Source organism: Trematomus bernacchii, unplaced genomic scaffold (assembly GCF_902827165.1).
Source record: "Trematomus bernacchii unplaced genomic scaffold, fTreBer1.1, whole genome shotgun sequence".
In the NCBI taxonomy this organism is placed as follows: Eukaryota; Metazoa; Chordata; class Actinopteri; order Perciformes; family Nototheniidae; genus Trematomus; species Trematomus bernacchii.
This window is the reverse complement of record NW_022987562.1, coordinates 647,031-667,634: the sequence shown is the minus strand read 5'-3', so window position 1 is coordinate 667,634 and position 20,604 is coordinate 647,031. Positions and strand designations below refer to the sequence as shown.

At 41.0% G+C, this 20,604-nt stretch overlaps 1 protein-coding gene across 1 annotated transcript in view; it reads right to left on the bottom strand.

Annotated features, from left to right (window-relative positions):
- The window catches only part of cacna1fa (calcium channel, voltage-dependent, L type, alpha 1F subunit a), a 57,831-nt gene that overhangs the window by 1,526 nt on the left and 35,701 nt on the right, over positions 1-20,604 (bottom strand). Inside the window, exons 28-45 of the mRNA XM_034124143.1 lie at positions 19,845-20,046; positions 19,598-19,756; positions 18,358-18,468; positions 16,934-17,017; positions 16,576-16,602; positions 16,028-16,156; positions 15,864-15,929; positions 15,210-15,301; positions 13,062-13,221; positions 10,713-10,840; positions 8,953-9,049; positions 6,590-6,692; positions 6,368-6,469; positions 6,077-6,201; positions 4,431-4,768; positions 2,675-2,959; positions 1,074-2,050; positions 701-810 (exon numbers count right to left, since the gene is read on the bottom strand). Of these exons, the coding sequence (XP_033980034.1) occupies positions 701-810; positions 1,074-2,050; positions 2,675-2,959; positions 4,431-4,768; positions 6,077-6,201; positions 6,368-6,469; positions 6,590-6,692; positions 8,953-9,049; positions 10,713-10,840; positions 13,062-13,221; positions 15,210-15,301; positions 15,864-15,929; positions 16,028-16,156; positions 16,576-16,602; positions 16,934-17,017; positions 18,358-18,468; positions 19,598-19,756; positions 19,845-20,046 (3,295 nt within the window). The remainder of the gene's footprint in view (positions 1-700; positions 811-1,073; positions 2,051-2,674; positions 2,960-4,430; positions 4,769-6,076; positions 6,202-6,367; positions 6,470-6,589; positions 6,693-8,952; positions 9,050-10,712; positions 10,841-13,061; positions 13,222-15,209; positions 15,302-15,863; positions 15,930-16,027; positions 16,157-16,575; positions 16,603-16,933; positions 17,018-18,357; positions 18,469-19,597; positions 19,757-19,844; positions 20,047-20,604) is intronic.

Below are 20,604 nucleotides of genomic sequence, written 5' to 3'. Positions count from 1 at the left end.
GACACATTGAAGAGACGGATCACGTTTTGTTCTACGACATTAAATCCATCAGCAGTGACCCCACTGGTGATTTCTGAAGAGTTGACGTGTCTGAAAAACGATGGTTGTTACCAAGTGGCTGAATAGGACTACAGAAGTTGTCGAGGTCGTTGTACGTCATTACACCGAACACGTAAACACTCCTCTAAGTTTGTTTGCCCTGTTCTGCTTGAAAGCAAGTACCTGCCTCCTGCAAACTGTTCAAACAAATGCTTCAACTTGTACCATTTTGAATCTGTATGTTTGAATATGGATCTTAAGTTGGCGTGACGTTGAAGTCGTGCTGCTGTACTCGGCTGTAGTTCCTTTATAGCATCACGTTAGCATTTTGCTTCTGGCGACTAGATTTATGATTCGAAAATTATAAAAGTAGGGTAGACATGTGGAGATTATCCGGCTGAACAACACGTGTATTTATCTAACAGGTTCGTTTCCACAGACCTTATTTCGAGCTATTTTCCAAAATCCTATGGAGAAATCCCATTGCTTTTTTGTCGAGGGAACCCATGCGCAGTTTATTTCTGGGGTCGGCCTACAAAAATACGTCATCCCTGCACCACTCTATAGAGGTGGAGAGTGTGCAAAAAATCGTAAAATAATAAATATATAATGGTAAAATCGGCTGTTTTTTTTTTTACATGGTACGTGTGTGTGTGTGTACCTGTATTTGGGCTCTGGGGGGGCCTATGTTGCCATGGTACCCCGGGATGGGGACGTCGTCCATGCTGCTCTGCGGCTGCAGACACTGCACGTTAAAGGAAGGTTTACGGCCTGAAACAGAAAGCAGGTGATTATGGGAAAATGTCAGCATGCATGACTGTGATTCTTCTTCATATCATATAGCAAACAAACACTGGCCATTAGAGGGTCAAAATATGTCCTGAATGACGTTAAAATAAACAAACTAAATGAAACCAAATTCCACAAAAATAAATTAAACTTAACTTAATTAAACGTAACTAAATTAGATTCAATAAAAACTAAACTAATCTACCTAAATAAAATGGGGTCTCTGACCCAAATTAAAGGGTCACCTTTTGGTAGAGCAGGCAGAATGCGTCTCCTGATAAACGAGGATGCGTTCTCCTTTCCGTGGAATCCGTTTCCGGTGAACCCGCTGATCATGCTGCCGTTTCCAGCGCTGTTCATCGTGCTTCCTGAACCGTTAGCGCTAACGATGCTACCATTATTACTGATGTATCCATTCCCGTTGTACCCGTTAGAAGAGTAGGAAGTGGGGCTCACTGTGACAGCCTCTCCGTTCATGTTGGCGCTAATATAACCGTTACCACTGTTAGCATAGCCATTAGCGTAACCATTACCAGCAGGGTTTGCGTAACCGATAGCAGCAGGGTTAGCGTAACCACTAGCAGCAGGGTGAGCGTAACCATTACCAGCAGGGTTTGCGTAACCGTTAGCAGCAGGGTTAGCGTAACCACTAGCAGCAGGGTGAGCGTAACCATTACCAGCAGGGTTTGCGTAACCGTTAGCAGCAGGGTTAGCGTAACCACTAGCAGCAGGGTGAGCGTAACCATTAGCAGCAGGGTTAGAGTAACCGTTAGCAGCAGTATTAGCGTAGTTGTTAGTGTCAGTGTTAGCGTAGTTGTTAGGATCAGTGCTAACGTAGTTGTTAGGATCAGTGCTAGCGTAGTTGTTAGGATCAGTGCTAACGTAGTTGTTAGGATCAGTGTTAGCGTAGTTGTTAGGGTCAGTGTTAGCGTAGTTGTTAGGGTCAGTGTTAGCGTAGTTGTTAGGGTCAGTGTTAGCGTAGTTGTTAGGATCAGTGCTAACGTAGTTGTTAGGGTCAGTGTTAGGGTTAGGGTTGTTAGGGTCAGTGTTAGCGTAGTTGTTAGGGTCAGTGTTAGCATAGTTGTTAGGGTCAGTGTTAGCGTAGCCGTTAGCATCAGGAACGCTGTACGGTGTCTCCCCGACGCTGTCCACTCTCTGCAGGCTCGGATCATTGTAGACGGGCTCAGGTTCTGCTGGAGGGACCGGTTCTGGATACACGTAGCTGTAGACAATACAAAATAGTTAACTTACGTTTTTTCAAAAATACATTGGGGGAAATATACTTATTCCGCTAAGAGTTAGATATAGATTTAGATACAACTCGATATTTGTCAACGCTCAAACTGTTAGCTTAGCATAAAAATTGAAATAATTGGCTTTGTTGCAAAGTTTGTGATAAGATTTCTCCTGATAGAGATAGAGAAAGAAATCTACGGCCTCATGCAGGAAGTGATTAAACAATCTTTTGTTAGTAGCCATGGATTTCTAAGATTCACCTATGTTTTCCTATTCTTTTAAGTATAACAGTTTAGAAGGGGTGAAGAGCGCTTTTCCAAAATAAACATGTTTTTTCCAGTGCAAAGGAACAGTTTGAGATATTGGGAAAGAAGCTTATTCTGCCACGAGTGAGATGAAGAGATGGGCCTCTGCTCATGCTTGTCTGTTAAGCATGAAGCTGAAGTCAGGGAACTGTTAGTTTAGCTTAGCTTAGCATAAAGACTGGAAGAGGACATGTACGAATATGAGGGAGACTAAGAGGGTTAGGGTGAAGCCTGCAAGCAAGCGAATACATGAACTTATTTGTTGATGACATGTGTTTATCTCCTCCCTCTCTCTTATTTCTTACCCTTCTACTGGTGCTGGAGCTGCTGGCTCTCCTTCACTGACGGGAACCTGCTCAGGTACTTCAGCCGGAGCCTCCACCACCACCGGCTCCTCAACTACAGCCACCGGAAGAATCTCTGCAGGAGGAATCTCCACCGGAGGAATCTCTGCAGGAGGAATCTCCACCGGAGGAATCTCTGCAGGAGGAATCTCCACCGGAGGAATCTCTGCAGGAGGAGGATAATCCAGAGGAGGAGGAGGAGAGCCGAGAAGAGCAGGAGGAGGATACTCAGTGATGGTGACCACCCTGAACAGAGAGGAAAAACTCATTATGACTATATATAAGTGGGGGAGAGCAACTATATACATTTACTCCACTAATTTACTCAATATTTGTTACTGTACATTTTGTAATTCAACATGTATATCTTCTACTTTCTTGTTTATTTCTTTCATTTGTATTGTACAATGCCATGTCTTTTTATGCTACTGCAACACAAACATTTACAAAATTGGGATCAATAAAGTACTTCTTATCTTATCTTATCTTATATACATTTAAGGTACTGTATGTCACAAAGCTGGAAACAGGGCTGCTTTTCTGAGAAACTCAGTACCTCAGTATATTTAGTACCTTTTACTTTACAATCAATACTTTTATTTAGGTAAATACATTTACTCAAGTATTTCTTTCAATGTAGGACTTTTTCTTGCACTTGAGTATTTACTTTTTTGATTAAACTTCTGTACTTTGTTAATATTGTGTTTTTAAATATTTTTTTATGTTCAACATTTTTGATTCTCAATTGTCATAATATGTTCCAACACAAAGACCTACAGTACACTTAAGACAAAACATTCCTTAACCAGACCAATTCAAGACGTCTACTTATAACGGAGTATTTCAACACCATATTTTTCTACTTTTGACTGCACAAAATGACCGGCGCTGTGGTGCAGTGGCATAGTGCGTTGGTGTTCGGATCAGGGGGGCACAGGTTCAAACCCCACTGCAGTCAGCATGTCGTTGTGTCCCTGAGACACTTCACCCCAAAATTGCTCCTGTGGGGATTGTCCACAGTATTGAGTATGTAAGTCGCTTTGGATAAAAGCGTCTAACAAGTAACATGTAACGTAACAAAAGGACCTGAATACTATACTAATGCTGTTGATGTATTGTGATTTTAAAAAGGTGTCTATTCTCATCTGGCCGGCGACAACAGCTGGAAATTAGCAATGTTGGCTAAAGCTGCCCCATTTACTGTTTTTTGTGACAGTTGATCAATGGGGACTGTCCACGACACTATAAACAAATAAATTAAACTAAACTAAACTAAACTAGATGTTGGGAAAATACTGAATGTACTCTTCCAATATGAGAGTACACGTGATAACAAAGGTATCCCAACTGTATCTGTGTACATGACAGGATGTGTGATTACCTAGAAGAGCATCAGGACTGTTTGAGGCATATGATAGCTATGTGATGAACATGATGATTCAGCCTCTATGGAGATAGACATATGACAAGCATGATCATTTCTGACGTGGAGCTAATCTGAAGTAAACATTGAATACTGCTTTATATTCCTCCATCTTGTGACTGTGTAACTCCCTCTCTTGGATATCAGCATGTGAAGGACACTGTTCAGGAACTAGTTGATGCTCTGTGTGTGATGATTACTTCCATTCTGGAGAGGATCAGAAATACATGGATCCTGAGATTGAAGCTCAAGCCGGGGACGAGTGAGATTTTTCTAACATAATTATAGACCCACCTGACGGGGAGGGGCTCGGACCAGGGCGGCTGCTCCGTCACCACCTCCAGTCCTGCCAGCTCGGACCCCGGCTTGTGGTGCTCCAGCAGCCCCGTCACCTGCTCCGTCACCACCGCCTCGCTGGGCTCGCTCTCCATGAGTACCGTCACCTGCTCCACCAGCATGTGGATGGGCGGCAGCGGCGTGTCGCGGGGCGTGGAGGCCCCCGAGTCCCCGTGCTCGCTGTGGAAGATCTCGTTGTGCCCCATCTCGCCCTCCACCCCCTCCTCCTCCTCCAGGTCGCACGACATCGCCATGCGAATCTCTGGAGCCAAATCCTGGAGCGAGCGCAGCCCCATCTGAGACACACATATTCATATTTTTTCAATACTGTATTTAGAATTTTTCTTTTAGTTACAATAAAGCAAAGACATACAGTACACAATATACAGTAAGTAGGTACACGAAACCTTTACATGACGTACAAGAAAGAGAAAAGCTGGTTATTACATTGACAATGTTATGGTTTAGGTGTTCTCTAAAAATTCTCTAAAAAAACCCTGGTCATGTTCACACTCCAGTGCCGTCACATTTTTGTTTTTATTTCTATATTTACCAGAATTAGATAGCTTTATTTATCCTGGTGACAGTAGGTTTTGTGACGTACATTTTAAAACATATACATAATATGGCAAACCAGTTTTTACTCATTTGAATTCTTATTATTCTGATATTATCCTGTGTGAACTCTTACCTGCCTTATCCTTTGTTTCACTGTTATTGATGCTGTGAAGCCTAGCATTTATTTTAATAGGGGATTCATTTCAGTTATCTTTCTTACAGGGGGGGGGGTGCTGAGGGGGCTGCAGCACCCCCATCTGTTGGCGGAGAGTTGTAACTGCAACGCCAAAAAGTTCACAAAACAAATCAATACAAAAGTTTTATTTTGAGTTACTATTTTTAAGTTAGCATTTTAGTGAAAGCAGTCTATAAAAAGCTTCACTATATAAGAGAAAGTGATAATGCGGTGTGCTGCTTCTGTTGCTCTGCTATAGAAAAGAAGCTCGTCAGTGCAGACAAGATCAGGGATGGGAGTTTTGTGAAAGCAGGGTTTAACAACTGGCGAAAGGCAGGGGGGAACATTTAGGGAGCATGAGAAGTCCCATCAACACACAGGCCGTCAACAAACTGGCAGCATTAAAACGCACACCGATGAATGCACTGCTCTCACAAGCTGTTGCTAAAGACCAAATTACGTTATTATACAGGGCCGCCCCTCCCTACACGCAGATCACGCGGCGCACCTACAGTGTAGCACGCCTCCACTAGCAGCCCCCCCGCACCCACCGCACCCAACTCTGACTGACTTCCCGCGTCCCTGCTTTCTTATTTTATCTAAATCAACTTTATTTATTTTTTTGCAAACGTTTTATTAGGTAGAACAAATTGAATGACGGTTAAATAAACTATTTGTAAAGCCTCTTGGATCAGGTGGAAATCAGCTAATCTTGTTCCAGTCAGCAACTTAGACATACATTATGTGAAACTTCAAAGACACACACACAGTGTCTAGGAGTAATAAAAACCTGTTTGCATATTCAAAGATTCAGAATACTTTGATATGTCTGTGGGGGAATCTGAAGGGAAAGCAGTATATTTAAAGTCACCTGCAGAGAAGCCGCCCTGTCCTTCCTCTTGGTTTTCCTCTCCCTCTCCTTTCTCTTACGGAACTTTTTGAAATAGTCCTGAATCAGGAAGCTGGCGTAAAACTTCCCACATGTCACCTCGTCACCTGAGGAGAACCACAAAAACAAGTTCATTATGTGCAGGGCCAGGAGGAAGGCATACAGTATATTTTTTTGATTATTCTCAAATGCGTGTTAATTCTCCACAAAGTGTAATATAATTTGTAGTGAAGTGTGCTCATGATGTCAGGCAGCTGTAGGTTTTTGTTGTACCTCTAGGTGGGGGAATAACTTCATCGATGAGCTTTGGTTTGGTGCGTTTCCACAGCTTTTTAATGATCAGCTTCAGCTCCTCGTTCTGCTGGTCGATGGGGCCTGAAGGGAACGAAGGGAGGAAAGCTTAGAGGAAACGTCAACCTGATACAAAGAGGTGTAAGTGACTTATACAGGTGCCATGCATGGGTTGAATGTACATGTATGTGCATGAGATCTGACCTTCAGTCTTGATCTTCAGTGAAGTTCTGACGAGAGCGAACAGCGTGGCGCTGAAGGTGACCGTCCCGTCAGAGTGCAGCGGGACGTTCATGGTCACCAGTCTCTGAGAGGACCAGAGGGAGAGGGACATCTTATTTCATCTCAAACTCTTTAATAATGTAGCCCCTTTAAAGGTCACCTATTATTCAAAATCCACTTGTTCATGTCTCTTCTACATCAACATGTGTCCCCTCTTCTTCATGTCTCTTCTACATCAACATGTGTCCCCTCTGTGTAAAGAGACTCTGAAAGTTTCAGGAACAAAGATTCCCTCTCTTTTTGTCCTGATGCATTTATATAAAAACCTGTCTGAAAATGAGCTGATCAGATTTTGGCCACTTTATGATGTCATAACGATTTCTTGTCTTGTGTTACCATTAGCCAATCACCAACCAAGGTAACCCCCCCCCCCCCCACCTTATCACCTGAATCTCCTCCGAGAGCACCATTGTGTTCTTTTTAACCAAATATCTCTCAGAGGGGCGTGGGGAGGGGCTCCTTATTTTCATCTAAAGTAACAGACAGAGAATCAGCACTTTGGAAACAGGGCTGAAACAGAGGGGATTATGGGATGCTGCAATGATCTGTTTGGTGTTTCAGCCAATCAGAGACAGGCTCTCTATATATCTGAGACCTGTGATATATTGATGAAAAACAGTATAATAGGGGACCTTTAAACATATACTGTACATTGTCTACTTCCTGACCAGTGAGAGTGATTTGTGATTGCAAAAATAAAGCTGAATAAAGATGAACATTGCAGCGCTGAGGAATCAGTGTCTTACAACCTTGTAAAAAAAAAATGTAATGCATAATTTCAAATGTTCAGAATCCATTATTAAATTCTTGGCAAACCAATGTTTTGTTAGTATGCAAAAAACTGTAGTTTAGTTGCATTCAACTGTATCATGTCGATAAGTAACACCAACATTTTAGTGAGGAACATGGGCTTCTTTTCCCCTTCTTCCTCCTGTTTTCTGCCGAGTGGCGGCCATGTTGTGCTGTTGCATTGTGAATAGAGTGGCGAAGTCCCTCCCCTTCGGGTGGACCTCCATGGGACCTTATTTCGGAAAAATTATGTATTGAAGTCAATGGAGAGAGAAAGATTATCTTTCGATCCCGTTTGAATTGTGCCACGAATTACACACATGATGTTTGTCAATTTAAAAGATAATTTTGCAAGTCAAAAAAAAAAAAAATGTGTCGTAAAACTGTGAAGTAACACATTTGTTTGTGTGAAACGCTCAATGAACTACATCTCTGGTCAACAACACACGTCACCAAGATGGCCGTCACTACTGTCTTGTCAACACAACGATTGACTACCCTCACTATCACCACAATGAAACACGTCCTGAAGAATGTCATGCAAAGCTGCCTGCCTGCCTTCCTTTGATTCTCTCTGAACTGCCTGGTCGTTTTAATGTTTAATGTCAACCATTTGTGCAGATAGCATGAAGTAGAGAAGATCGCTAGCGTTAGCGTTAGCATTTCTCCCCCGGGCTTACATTGTGTATTATAGAATGACCACACAGGTGACAGTACTCTTCAAAGGGTTCACGAAATATGACTACTACTCTTACTGTTTAACATTTTGGGTTACTTAATGTTACTTCATGTTAAGGCTAATAAAAATGACAAGGCTGTAATGCTAACTAACGTGCTAGCTACTAGCTAGGTAGCTAACTTGATCAAGCCACTCCTGGTCCTTTCATCAGACGGGAAGCAAAAGAACGAGCAAGACCCATTGCTGGTATAATAACAACCTGGTACTAAGCACACAGGCATCTTGTTAAAGTTATCTTATCTTAGCCAGCGCCATATAGATAGATTCTATCTATATGGCGTTATCTTATCTTAGCTATCTCTATTTTAGTGGAGGAAAACAATTGTGACATCACTTACGCGACTCTGGGATTTGTAGTCTTTCTAGTTGCGTATTTTTCATAGTCTTATATTTCAACAGTTTTACGACAAACTGTGACTTTTTTGACATGGAAATTATTTTTTAAGATTGACAAACATCATATGTGTAATTCATGGCACAATTCAAACGGGATCGAAAGATACGTTTTCTCTCTCCATTGACTTCAATACATTATTTTTCCAAAATAAGGTCCCATGGACCGGAAGGAGATGGGCGTGACTTCGCCACTCTATAGAAATACTGAATATAAAATGTAATTTATTTAAATTTTTTTAATTAAACTTATTATAGGGTACTGCTTTTAGTAAATACCTCCTGCAGTATTCAAAAGTACGACTACGTGGTCCCTTTGACAATCACAGAGCACTGATCCTTCTGTTCAGCTGTGTGTACTCACTCTGCAGCACACACGATGAGGACACAGTTTTCCAAAACCAAGAGGAGGCTGAATCCTTCGCAGCAATGTGACGACATCGTTGTGCTTTATACGACCGCTGCATCAGGAACACACAACAGACATTTACTCACATACTGTATGAGAGGCAGGTCATTTAGAGCTTCAAGAGTAAGATTCAAACACCTGAAATGTGCCGAAACCAAACTTGTATTCTCACCTTATTATACAAACCCCTAACAATTATTTCATTTTGATCATGATTAATGTAATGCTTGCTACACCAAGTACAGCAATATTTGTATAAGGGCTCATGGCAACTAATTAAGTTATTCTACTTTCTTATTATGGTTCGGCAGAGGTGGGAAGTAGTGGAGTACAAATACTTTGTTACTGTACTTAAGTATATTTTTCTGGTATCAGTACTTTACTCCACTACTTATTTTTCTGACGACTTTTTACTTTTACTTCTTACATTTTGAACCCAAATACCTGTACTTTCTACTTCTTACATTTTGAACTCAAATACCTGTACTTTCTACTTCTTACATTTTGAACACAAATACCTGTACTTTCTACTTCTTACATTTTGAACACAAATACCTGTACTTTCTACTTCTTACATGTTGAACCCAAATACCTGTACTTTCTACTTCTTACATATTGAACACAAATACCTGTACTTTCTACTTCTTACATTTTGAACACAAATACCTGTACTTTCTACTTCTTACATTTTGAACACAAATACCTGTACTTTCTACTTCTTACATTTTGAACTCAAATACCTGTACTTTCTACTTCTTACATGTTGAACACAAATACCTGTACTTTCTACTTCTCACATTTTGAACACAAATACCTGTACTTTCTACTTCTTACATGTTGAACACAAATACCTGTACTTTCTACTTCTTACATGTTGAACACAAATACCTGTACTTTCTACTTCTTACATTTTGAACTCAAATACCTGTACTTTCTACTTCTTACATGTTGAACACAAATACCTGTACTTTCTACTTCTTACATTTTGAACTCAAATACCTGTACTTTCTACTTCTTACATTTTGAACACAAATACCTGTACTTTCTACTTCTTACATGTTGAACACAAATACCTGTACTTTCTACTTCCTACATTTTCCAAACAGGCTGGTTCCTTTAGTTTGAATGTGTGTTTGGTGGCGTGATCATTATTATTTAGAGTCATTGCGTGCCTATTGATTTGAACACGATCCGTGTATCCATCATTTCCTGGTCTTCTCTAAAGAAGAGGGACCAATGAAAACGTTGTCATGTTGCCGTTGTTCAGCATGGAAACATTCATTAGCTAACAATGACATTATTGTTCTATTAATATAAAGGGAGGTCAGGTACTCTTTAAAACAGCTGCTAGTTATGGGTACTTTTTACTTAAGTACATTTCAAAGCCCTCTTTACTTTTACTTGAGTAAAGAAGTTTAGTCAGTACTTCTACTTTCACCAGAGTATTTTTAAACACGAGTATCTGTACTTATACTTGAGTAAAGGATGTGTTACTTTTACCATCTCTGTGGTTCGGCCAACAAACAAATATGATAACAGGATTGTTTATTTCAAATATTAAAAGATATTTGCTTGACATCGTGTAAAGATTATGTAACCAAGTTTTTTCAAGGACTATATCCAAATGTAACATACCGTTAATCTTCAACATAACTGTTTAACTTCTAAACATTTCTCCAGATGATCATGGGGGGTTAACGAGGAAAGTTTCTCACGTGGCCTCGGGGTCGTAGTCGGACCAGACCCTCTTGAACTCGTCCAGGTGGTGAGTGCCGAGCACCGTCCAATCCCTGGTCAGATACTCAAAGTTATCCATGATGACGGCGATGAACAAGTTGATGATCTACAGAGAAGAGGACAGAAACAGAACAACTTACGACCAACATTTCACTCATAAAACAAGATTTGATTCATGATTTTAAGGTTGTTTTTGTTGAGTCAAGTCATATTATATCATTCATCATTATATAGAAACATGAACCTGGACCCTGGGACTGTAAATCTGCCTCAAGCTAACAAGGAAGTAGCTTAAAAGATGTTCAAACTGAGGAGCATATTTCTAAATTAATTAATTAAAGTGCTTTAAATTCGTAATGCTTAGTTGTAGGAGTCGCAGGTTAAACGTTGGGCTTTTCAAAATAAGATAATCACAATATTGCACATGCTTGGATTTTTGGCCTTTGTGCATATTTTCTTTTTTAATTAATGTGGGAACTTTGTTGAAGTGAACTAGAGACCCTCAGAATCCTACAGCAGTCTCCTGGATTAAACTCACCTCCATTTAATGTCTTAAAATAGCACTGATGTCATGGAAATGCTACCAAAAATATGCCGTCTTTATAAATCAGGATTTTGTGATTGGTCTCTTTCCGTTTGGATTAACAATATCCACAGATGGAGAGAACGGGCTGAGCTTTTTAATTCTCAGAGTCTGTAATAATATCCTCGCTACGCCCATCTGACATTGATCCCAACTTACCTGACAGCCTGTAATGACTAATGATATCTATATTTATTTTGGGGTGAGAAGGCTGTGTCATGTTACATCAGAAGGAGTGTTTTAATCCTCCTCATCAGGTAGGCAATGTACTGCTGTAGAATCATCTGAAATCATCAATGTGTATATTGTATATCTAGAATATTAATATTTGTTAGACAGCTCTTTCTGTCAGGAAACGTTGCTCTTTTCAAATCCACCAGACACCATTAAAAACAGAGAAACTCCATATGGAGGGAACATGGATTTTAGCCTCTGCAGACCATTTACATGCACAATAACCTAATCAACAGACAAGCAAACTTAATAGGGCCTCTTTAAGACTTGTGTTTTAAAGGTCTCCTATTATACTGTTTTTCATCAATATATCACAGGTCTCAGATATATACAGAACCTGTCTCTGATTGGCTCCAAACACCAAACAGATCATTGCAGCATCCCATAATCCCCTCTGTTTCAGCCCTGTTTCAAAAGTGCTGATTCTCTGTCTGTTACTTTAGATGAAAATAAGGAGCCCCTCCCCACGCCCCTCTGAGAGATATTTGGTTAAAAAGAACACATTAGCCGCTTTCACACCAAGTACTTTGCCGTACTTAGTTCCCATTACTTAGTTCCCAGCACTTAGTACCCCCATGGAACTAAAGAGCAGATCGCGTTCACACCGGAATAAGTTCCCTGAGGGAAGATTACGCAAATGAAGCCGCTGACGTCACTTCTTCTTCTGCTTTGGGTTTACTGGCAGGCCGCAAACAACTTCACGGCGTATACTGCCACCCGAAGTCCCCGGCCTTCAGTAGAAGCTGCTGGGACTCCCAGCAGCTTCTACTGAAGCCTTCCGAGTAAATCGCCAGAGCGCCGACACCTCCTCATCTCCACCGCTCCCATGTTTTTTTTTCTGTTGCCATAAGTTATTCTCTCTCCGTTGGTGCATGGGGCTAATGCTAATGCTAATAATGCTAATGCCAGCAAATACAATGGCGGCTTCAAAAAACTTTTCAGAGTTTTACAGGGCGTGGTTTGCAATTCGCCCAGCCAATCAGAAATTGGTACTTTTTTCTCCCCAGGCTAGTACCACCTCTCTAGCAGGGACTAAAAAGGGGGTAAAAGTTCTCTGAACTAAGTTCTCTTTTTGGTGTGAACGCAAAATTCCAGGCACTAACGGGAAAAGTACGAGTAAAAGTACTCCGGTGTGAAAGCGCCTAATGGTGCTCTAGGAGGAGATTCGGGTGATAAGGTGGGGGGGGGGTTACCTTGGTTGGTGATTGGCTAATGGTTACACAAGCCAACACATCGTTATGACATCATAAAGTGGCCAAAATCTGATCAGCTCATTTTCAGACAGGTTTTTATAGAAATGGATCAGGACAAAAAGAGAGAGAATCTTTGTTCCTGAAACTTTCAGAATCTCTTTACACAGAGGGGACACATGTTGATGTAGAAGAGACATGAAGAAGTGGATTTTGCATGAAAGGTGACCTTTAAAAGGTTAGTTACGATTTATCACAATACCACTATCCAACATATCTGCAGATGCTTCATCCTCCTCCTCCTCTGCCTCTACACTCACCAGGTATGCGCAGAGCATGAAGAAGCTGATGAAGTAGATGTAGGACAGGTTGCTGCCGCAGCTGAACTCCTCCCCCGGCTCCGTGTCCGAGTCGGGGTCACAGCGTCGCCCGGGCAACGCCGCCAGCATGATCTCCTGCCACTGCTCACCTGTGGCACACCTGCAGGACACACAGCAGGAGGTACTTTAACTCAGGCAGGGTTTACCTACTAGTCTAGTTGACAGCACCTGGAAATGTTGAGCTCTGTTTGGAAAATACTGAATGTCCTCTTCCAATATGAGAGTAACATGATAACAAAGGTATCCCAACTGTATCTGAGTACATGACAGGATGTATGATTACCTAGAAGAGCATCAGGACTGTTTTCGGCATATGATAGCTATGTGATTAACATGATGATTCAGCCTCTATGGAGATAGACATATGACAAGCATGATCATTTCTGACGTGGAGCTAATCTGAAGTAAACATTGAATACTGCTTTCTATTCCTCCATCTTGTGACTGTGTAACTCCCTCTCTTGGATATCAGCATGTGAAGGACACTGTTCAGGAACTAGTTGATGCTCTGTATGTGATGACTACTTCCATTCTGGAGAGGATCACAAATACATGGATCCTGAGATTGAAGCTCAAGCCGGTGACCAGTGAGATCTTTCTAACAAGCACCCTAAAGTTTTATGATAGAAATGTATAGTACGGGTCCTTAGCACATAGAAACTGCCGGATACTAACTTGCATATGTTGGGCAGTTTGCACAATTAGCATAAGTTGCGTTAATTAGCATTACATTGCATTATAGCTTACTGTATATTGAAAATAGTATTACAATTGCTAGGCAGATATGGACAATTTTTGAGTGATTTTGGTTGTTTTCAGGATGCTGAATCCATTTCTGACATTTTCAGGATAAGAAAATGCAGTTTTAACCAGGAAGTGGCTATATTTGTACTCTTTTTTGATACATTTTGGGTCCATTTGGCAGATTTAGGGGATCATTTGGATTGAACAGATTGCCTATTCATTTGAAAGAAAATTGTCCACAGAGATAGTAATTGTAATCTTGTGCTCTCTATATCAAATGATCGCAACACTACTCATGGTAATACAAACCAGCCCAACGAGAGTCCAAATATTGCCATTTTCTGGTTAAAACTGCAATTTTTGATCCTGAAAGTATCAGAAATGGACACAGCATCCTCAATAATCCCAAAAAACTGAGTTTACTCAACATTTCTGGGTTCACATTGCTTGCAACTAGACTAGCATTAGATACAGTTTGTTGAAACAGATAGGAGTACCATCAGGAAGCTAATAATGTCCCGGCCTGCACGTATTTTAAACACCTTAAAAAATCTGTTTTAGTGAACGTTATTTGGAATATTTTCACCAAACCATCGCTTTAAAGGTGACCTATCATGCTATTTTTAGGCAATACCATAGGTCTCAGATATATAAAAATATATAAAAAACATGTCTATGAAGTGTTTTGCTCAAAATACCAAACAGATCACCCATTCTAGCCATGCCTCATATCCCTCTATTTCACTTCCTGTTTCAAAAGTGCTGATTTGGGTATAAAGCTTTACAAAATTAAAACATTGATTAAAAAAAAAGGAGGGGTCTGAGCTCATGCGGGACCCGGCAGCTACTGTCTAAACTAAATACTGCGGTGATGAAACGCCATATCATGGATTATCAAGGATTATTTCTGAAACAGTATGGAGCTCAAAGGCTTTCTCTCTTGCCGGTTATACCACAAGGTGAGTTCCTTTTTATTTCCTGCTTCTTCACACACATGCTCTCCAGTACAGGTTAGCTCTGAGTGTTAGCGATGCTAATGTAAACACCGACCACATTACGTCCAAAACAGTCGGGCATTGTTTCTGATAGCAACTTTCTGATAGGGCCGTGGGTCCACATTTCCGATATTACGTCATATCAGACGCAAATCTGGATCAGCTCCGTTGTACCCCCGTTTTTAGAGATTTGGGTACGGAGGAAAAGAGAGAGGGTTTTATTTTCTGACGCTGCGTGAGTTCCCTGACACACCGGGGACACATGTTTATGTATAAAAGACATAAAAAAGTGCATTTTGCATGATAGGTCCCCTTTAACTTCCGTCTCTTCCTGGTTTAATCATCTGACCTGAAGAGCACCAGACAAGCCATGAAGAACGTCTGGAAGTTACAGTTTCTGTTGATGTGTGTTTCCTCATCGATGGCCACTTTCCCAAATGACTGAAAGGAGGAAACAGAGCATGTGTTTAGAAACAAAAACATAATGTCAAAGTTAATAATAACAAATAAGTGGGGCAGACTGTCGTTGATGGGTTATACTGTCTTGTTTATCATGAATTAGTTAATTTAATTAAAAGGACTTGGTATTATTTTCAGCTACGACTGTTCAACATAGTATGCTTATATTTTTTTAAACTTTTTTTCAGGCTCAGAATCGGATTTAAGTTTATGCAAAGTATGTTTTCACGTAGAACATTTAAATAGGAAAATAAGAGCAAATATTGAAAAGAAATCATTATAAAGTATTACAAATCATTAAGAAATATGTAGAAGAAATCTAAAACATACATATAATTTTAATATATTACTGATTCTTGTATACACTATTACAAAATAAAATAAATAAACAAAAATATACAATAAAAACACTTCTTTAAATGTCAAATATATTTTACACTAGAATTGTATTTATTTGTCTGCGGACTCAGGTCTCTCTTGTTAATGAGACATGTTTTGATGTGACCTACTGATTAAATAAGGTTGATATATAAGCGAGACTCACCTGCATGCCGATCACAGCGTAGATGAAAAAGATCATGGCGATGAGCAGACCGACGTACGGCAAAGCCTGAGGGGCGAAAAGTCAAAGGCAAGATTACAAAAAAGGATTTAAAAGGTTAATAAGAAAATACTGTAATAAATCCTCCATGTGGATTATTCTCTGACCTGCAGCGACTTGACGAAAGTCCAGAGGAGCGTCCGGATTCCCTCTCCTTTACTCAGCAGTTTCACCAACCTCAACACTCGGAACAACCGGAAGAACGTGATGGACACTTTCCCACTTTCTCCTTTCCCCTACAACAGACAGAGAGATCGAAATACCGTTTCCCACAATCCCGATATATATAAGAACAAATGTATATAACAATATGTGCAAATATGTATATATATACACAGAATCAAAGACGCATTTTTACATGTGCACACATTAAGACCTAAATAAAAACACAACAATCAATATATACAAAATAACAGTCACTTCAATATCTTGAGAATGTACATTATTGCAAGATTGTCCATTGTATCATAAGGTCCATCAACACATTGATAGTTGCAGTATAACTAATGCTGTTGATGTATTGTGATTTTAAAAAGGTGTCTATTATCATCTGGCCGGGGACAACATCTGGATTAGCAACGTTGGCTAAAGCTGCCCCATTTACTGTTTTTTGACACTATAAACTAATAAACTAAACCAAACTAAGTGTTTCAGCTCTCACCTCCCCGTGGCCTCCTCCTCCCTGGATCCATGTTTCAGGTGAAGAACAACAGGTAACGCATGTACAGGAAAAAGATTAAAAAGCCATCAGGACCAGACACATCTCTCAAGTAAAACAGTCGTAAGAAATGATCTTTGTAGGAATAATTTGACATGATGTAACAAAACAATACACTATGTTTCTTGAATTCTCAGCTCAATAATTATACAGTTTTCTTCATGTAGCGATTTTAGAATAAGTCAGTACGATAACACACTTTTTTGTCTGTCCTTACACCATGTAAAGCGGCCTTGTGTCCCTTGAAAGGCGCTATAAAAATGTGATCTTTAATTATTAATATTTATAAACTCACGCTGAGCTCGGAGACGGCGATATCCAACACGCTGCCGACGACAATCAGAGCATCGAATGAGTTCCAGGGGTCGATGAAGTAATGCTGCGAGAGAGAGGAGAAGCAGAGTGAGACACATGTTGACAGGTAAATAAGGTTTTGTTATTATTGTTATATTATAGGTCCCCAATTATACTGTTTTTCATCAATATATTATAGGTCTCAGATATATCCAGAACCTGTCTCTGATTGGTTGAAACACCAAACAGATCATTGCAGCATCCCATAATCCCCTCTGTTTCAGCCCTGTTTCAAAAGTGCTGATTCTCTGTCTGTTACTTTAGATGAAAATAAGGAGCCCCTCCCCACGCCCCTCAGAGAGAGATTTGGTTAAAAAGAACACAATGGTGCTCTAGGAGGAGATTCAGGTGATAAGGTGGGGGGGGGGGGGGTTACCTTGGTTGCTGATTGGCTAATGGTTACACAAGCCAAAACATCGTTATGACATCATAAAGTCAGGACAAAAAGAGAGAGAATCTTTGTTCCTGAAACTTTCAGAGTCTCTTTCCACAGAGGGGACACATGTTGATGTAGAAGAGACATGAAGAAGAGGGGACACATGTTGATGTAGAAGAGACATGAAGAAGAGGGGACACATGTTGATGTAGAAGAGACATGAAGAAGAGGGGACACATGTTGATGTAGAAGAGACATGAAGAAGAGGGGACACATGTTGATGTAGAAGAGACATGAAGAAAAGGGGACACATGTTGATGTAGAAGAGACATGAAGAAGAGGGGACACATGTTGATGTAGAAGAGACATGAAGAAGAGGGGACACAGGTTGATGTAGAAGAGACATGGAGAAGAGGGGACACATGTTGATGTAGAAGAGACATGAAGAAGAGGGGACACATGTTGATGTAGAAGAGACATGAAGAAGAGGGGACACATGTTGATGTAGAAGAGACATGAAGAAGAGGGGACACATGTTGATGTAGAAGAGACATGAAGAAGAGGGGACACATGTTGATGTAGAAGAGACATGAAGAAGAGGGGACACATGTTGATGTAGAAGAGACATGAAGAAGAGGGGACACATGTTGATGTAGAAGAGACATGGAGAAGAGGGGACACATGTTGATGTAGAAGAGACATGAAGAAGAGGGGACACATGTTGATGTAGAAGAGACATGAAGAAGAGGGGACACAGGTTGATGTAGAAGAGACATGAAGAAGAGGGGACACATGTTGATGTAGAAGAGACATGAAGAAGAGGGGACACATGTTGATGTAGAAGAGACATGAAGAAGAGGGGACACATGTTGATGTAGAAGAGACATGAAGAAGAGGGGACACATGTTGATGTAGAAGAGACATGGAGAAGTGGATTTTGCATAATAGGTGACCTTTAATTTTAAAAGGGTGAGAGAGCGACTTGTTACATGAACACGCAGAGCCAGCAGCTTGATGATCATCTCGAAGGTGAAGATGACGGTGAAGATCATGTTCAGGATGTCCATGACGGAGGTGAAGAGCTTCGACTGCTCGTAGTGCTGCCGGAGGAAAGACCATACAAAAAAAACGTTATTGTCCTGTATAACAGTTTCTACATAGAAGAAGAAAATAGAAGAAAAATAGGATAAAGGTATTTATATAAGCATAATTACATTTAATTAAATATGGGCAGTAAAAATCTGAAATAAATACTTTTTTTTAGACTTATTAGAATCATTCGGTCGTTAAAGTTGTAAAATGCACTAAAAGCCGAATCTAGATTTATTTTCTCTCTCCATTCATTCTAGTGAGCCGAGAGTGGGAGCTCGGGGGGCGGGGCTTAAGGGGCAACTCGACTGCGCATGCTCTAGCCAGGCATGACGGGTAATCTGTGACGTTTCGCTCTCTCAAAAGTTGGGCCATTTTGCCTTCATGCGCCAATGAGCAGCTCTCATAGGAAAGAACGAGACCCCGCCTCCCACGCTGTATCCAGTTCTTATTATACATCCATGTTCTAGCCATGCCTCATATCCCTCTATTTCACTTCCTGTTTCAAAAGTGCTGATTTTGGGTATAAAGCTTTAAAAAATTAACTATAAAAAATAAAAAAGGAGGGGTCTGAGCTCATGCGGGACCCGGCAGCTACTGTCTAAACTAAATACTGCCGTGATGAAACGCTATATCATGGATTATCAAGGATTATTTCTGAAACAGTATGGAGCTCAAAGGCTTTCTCTCTTGCCGGTTATACCACAAGGTGAGTTCCTTTTTATTTCCTGCTTCTTCACACACATGCTCTCCAGTACAGGTTAGCTCTGAGTGTTAGCGATGCTAATGTAAACATGCACCGACCATATTACGTCCAAAACAGTCAGGCATTGTTTCTGATAGCAACGTTTCTGATAGGGCCGTGGGTCCACATTTCAGATATTACGTCATATCGGACGCAAATCTGGATCAGCTCCGTTGTACCCCCGTTTTTAGAGATTTGGGTACGGAGGAAAAGAGAGAGGGTTTTATTTTCTGACGCTGCGTGAGTTCCCTGACACACCGGGGACACATCTTTATGTATAAAGGACATCAAAAAGTGCATTTTGCATGATAGGTCCCCTTTAAAGTGAGCTCAGGAGTTTAACGGTCAACACTTAAATAAATAGATATGTCTGTATTTAATAGGTGAGTGAATACCTGCACGGCCAGAGTGAGCGTGTTCCCCAGAATCAGAGCAAACATGATGTACTCAAACTGGCTGGAGTTGACAATCCTCCAGAATTTGAGCTGCGACGCAATTTTAGGAATATAAATCTTTATGGGTTGAGCTTTCAGAGCGTAGTACACACACTGACGCTGCGAAGAAGAAGAAGAGGGGACACACATTAGTCACTTTAAATACACACATGGATTATCAATTTCAAATGTCTTGGATAATATTTACCTGGTTTTTGTTGAGCTCACAGTTCTTGAACTCGACCTCTCCTTGCTCTCTGAAGGTGATGATGACGAAACCCACGAAGATGTTCATCATGAAGAAGGCGATGATGATGATGTAGATGATGAAGAAGATGGAGATCTCCACGCGGTAGTTGTAGATCGGACCTCGGTTGATGGCGTTGGCATCCACGGCTCGGTAAAGGAGCCTTTATTTGAAAAACACAAAAACAGTTTGACACATTTAATGGAAAAACACACAATTAAAGTACAAAGATTCAAAGGCTTTACTATCATATATACCAGGGATCACCAACTACATTTGTCCAAGGGCCAAAATTATTCCTAGAGACACTTTCGGGGGCCAGCGATTTTTATATATAGCCCTGAATTCTGAAGTTGTTGACCGGGGGGGGGGGGGGGGGGGTATGCTAGTGAAGCACGCTCATGTACTGTCAACTCGCCGGAGCCTCGCAGCGGGGCTACTGCGGAGCGCATAAAGCAGACTCTTCACGCTAACGAAGGATCACTTCTTCTTCAGGGCAGGGAAGGCTACGCAGTATGCAGGCTACTGTCCCGCAGCTGCTGCCTCTCTGTTGGACTCCGGTACTGCACATTACTCACGAGGCGTTGTAAAAAAAACAAACCGAGTGGGGGGGGGAACGCACTAACCACTCCGCCAGCGCCACAGCGCGTGCCGGGTGAGAATGTCTGGCGTGCCAGATTTGGCCCGCGGGCCGCCAGTTGATGGTCACTGATATATACAG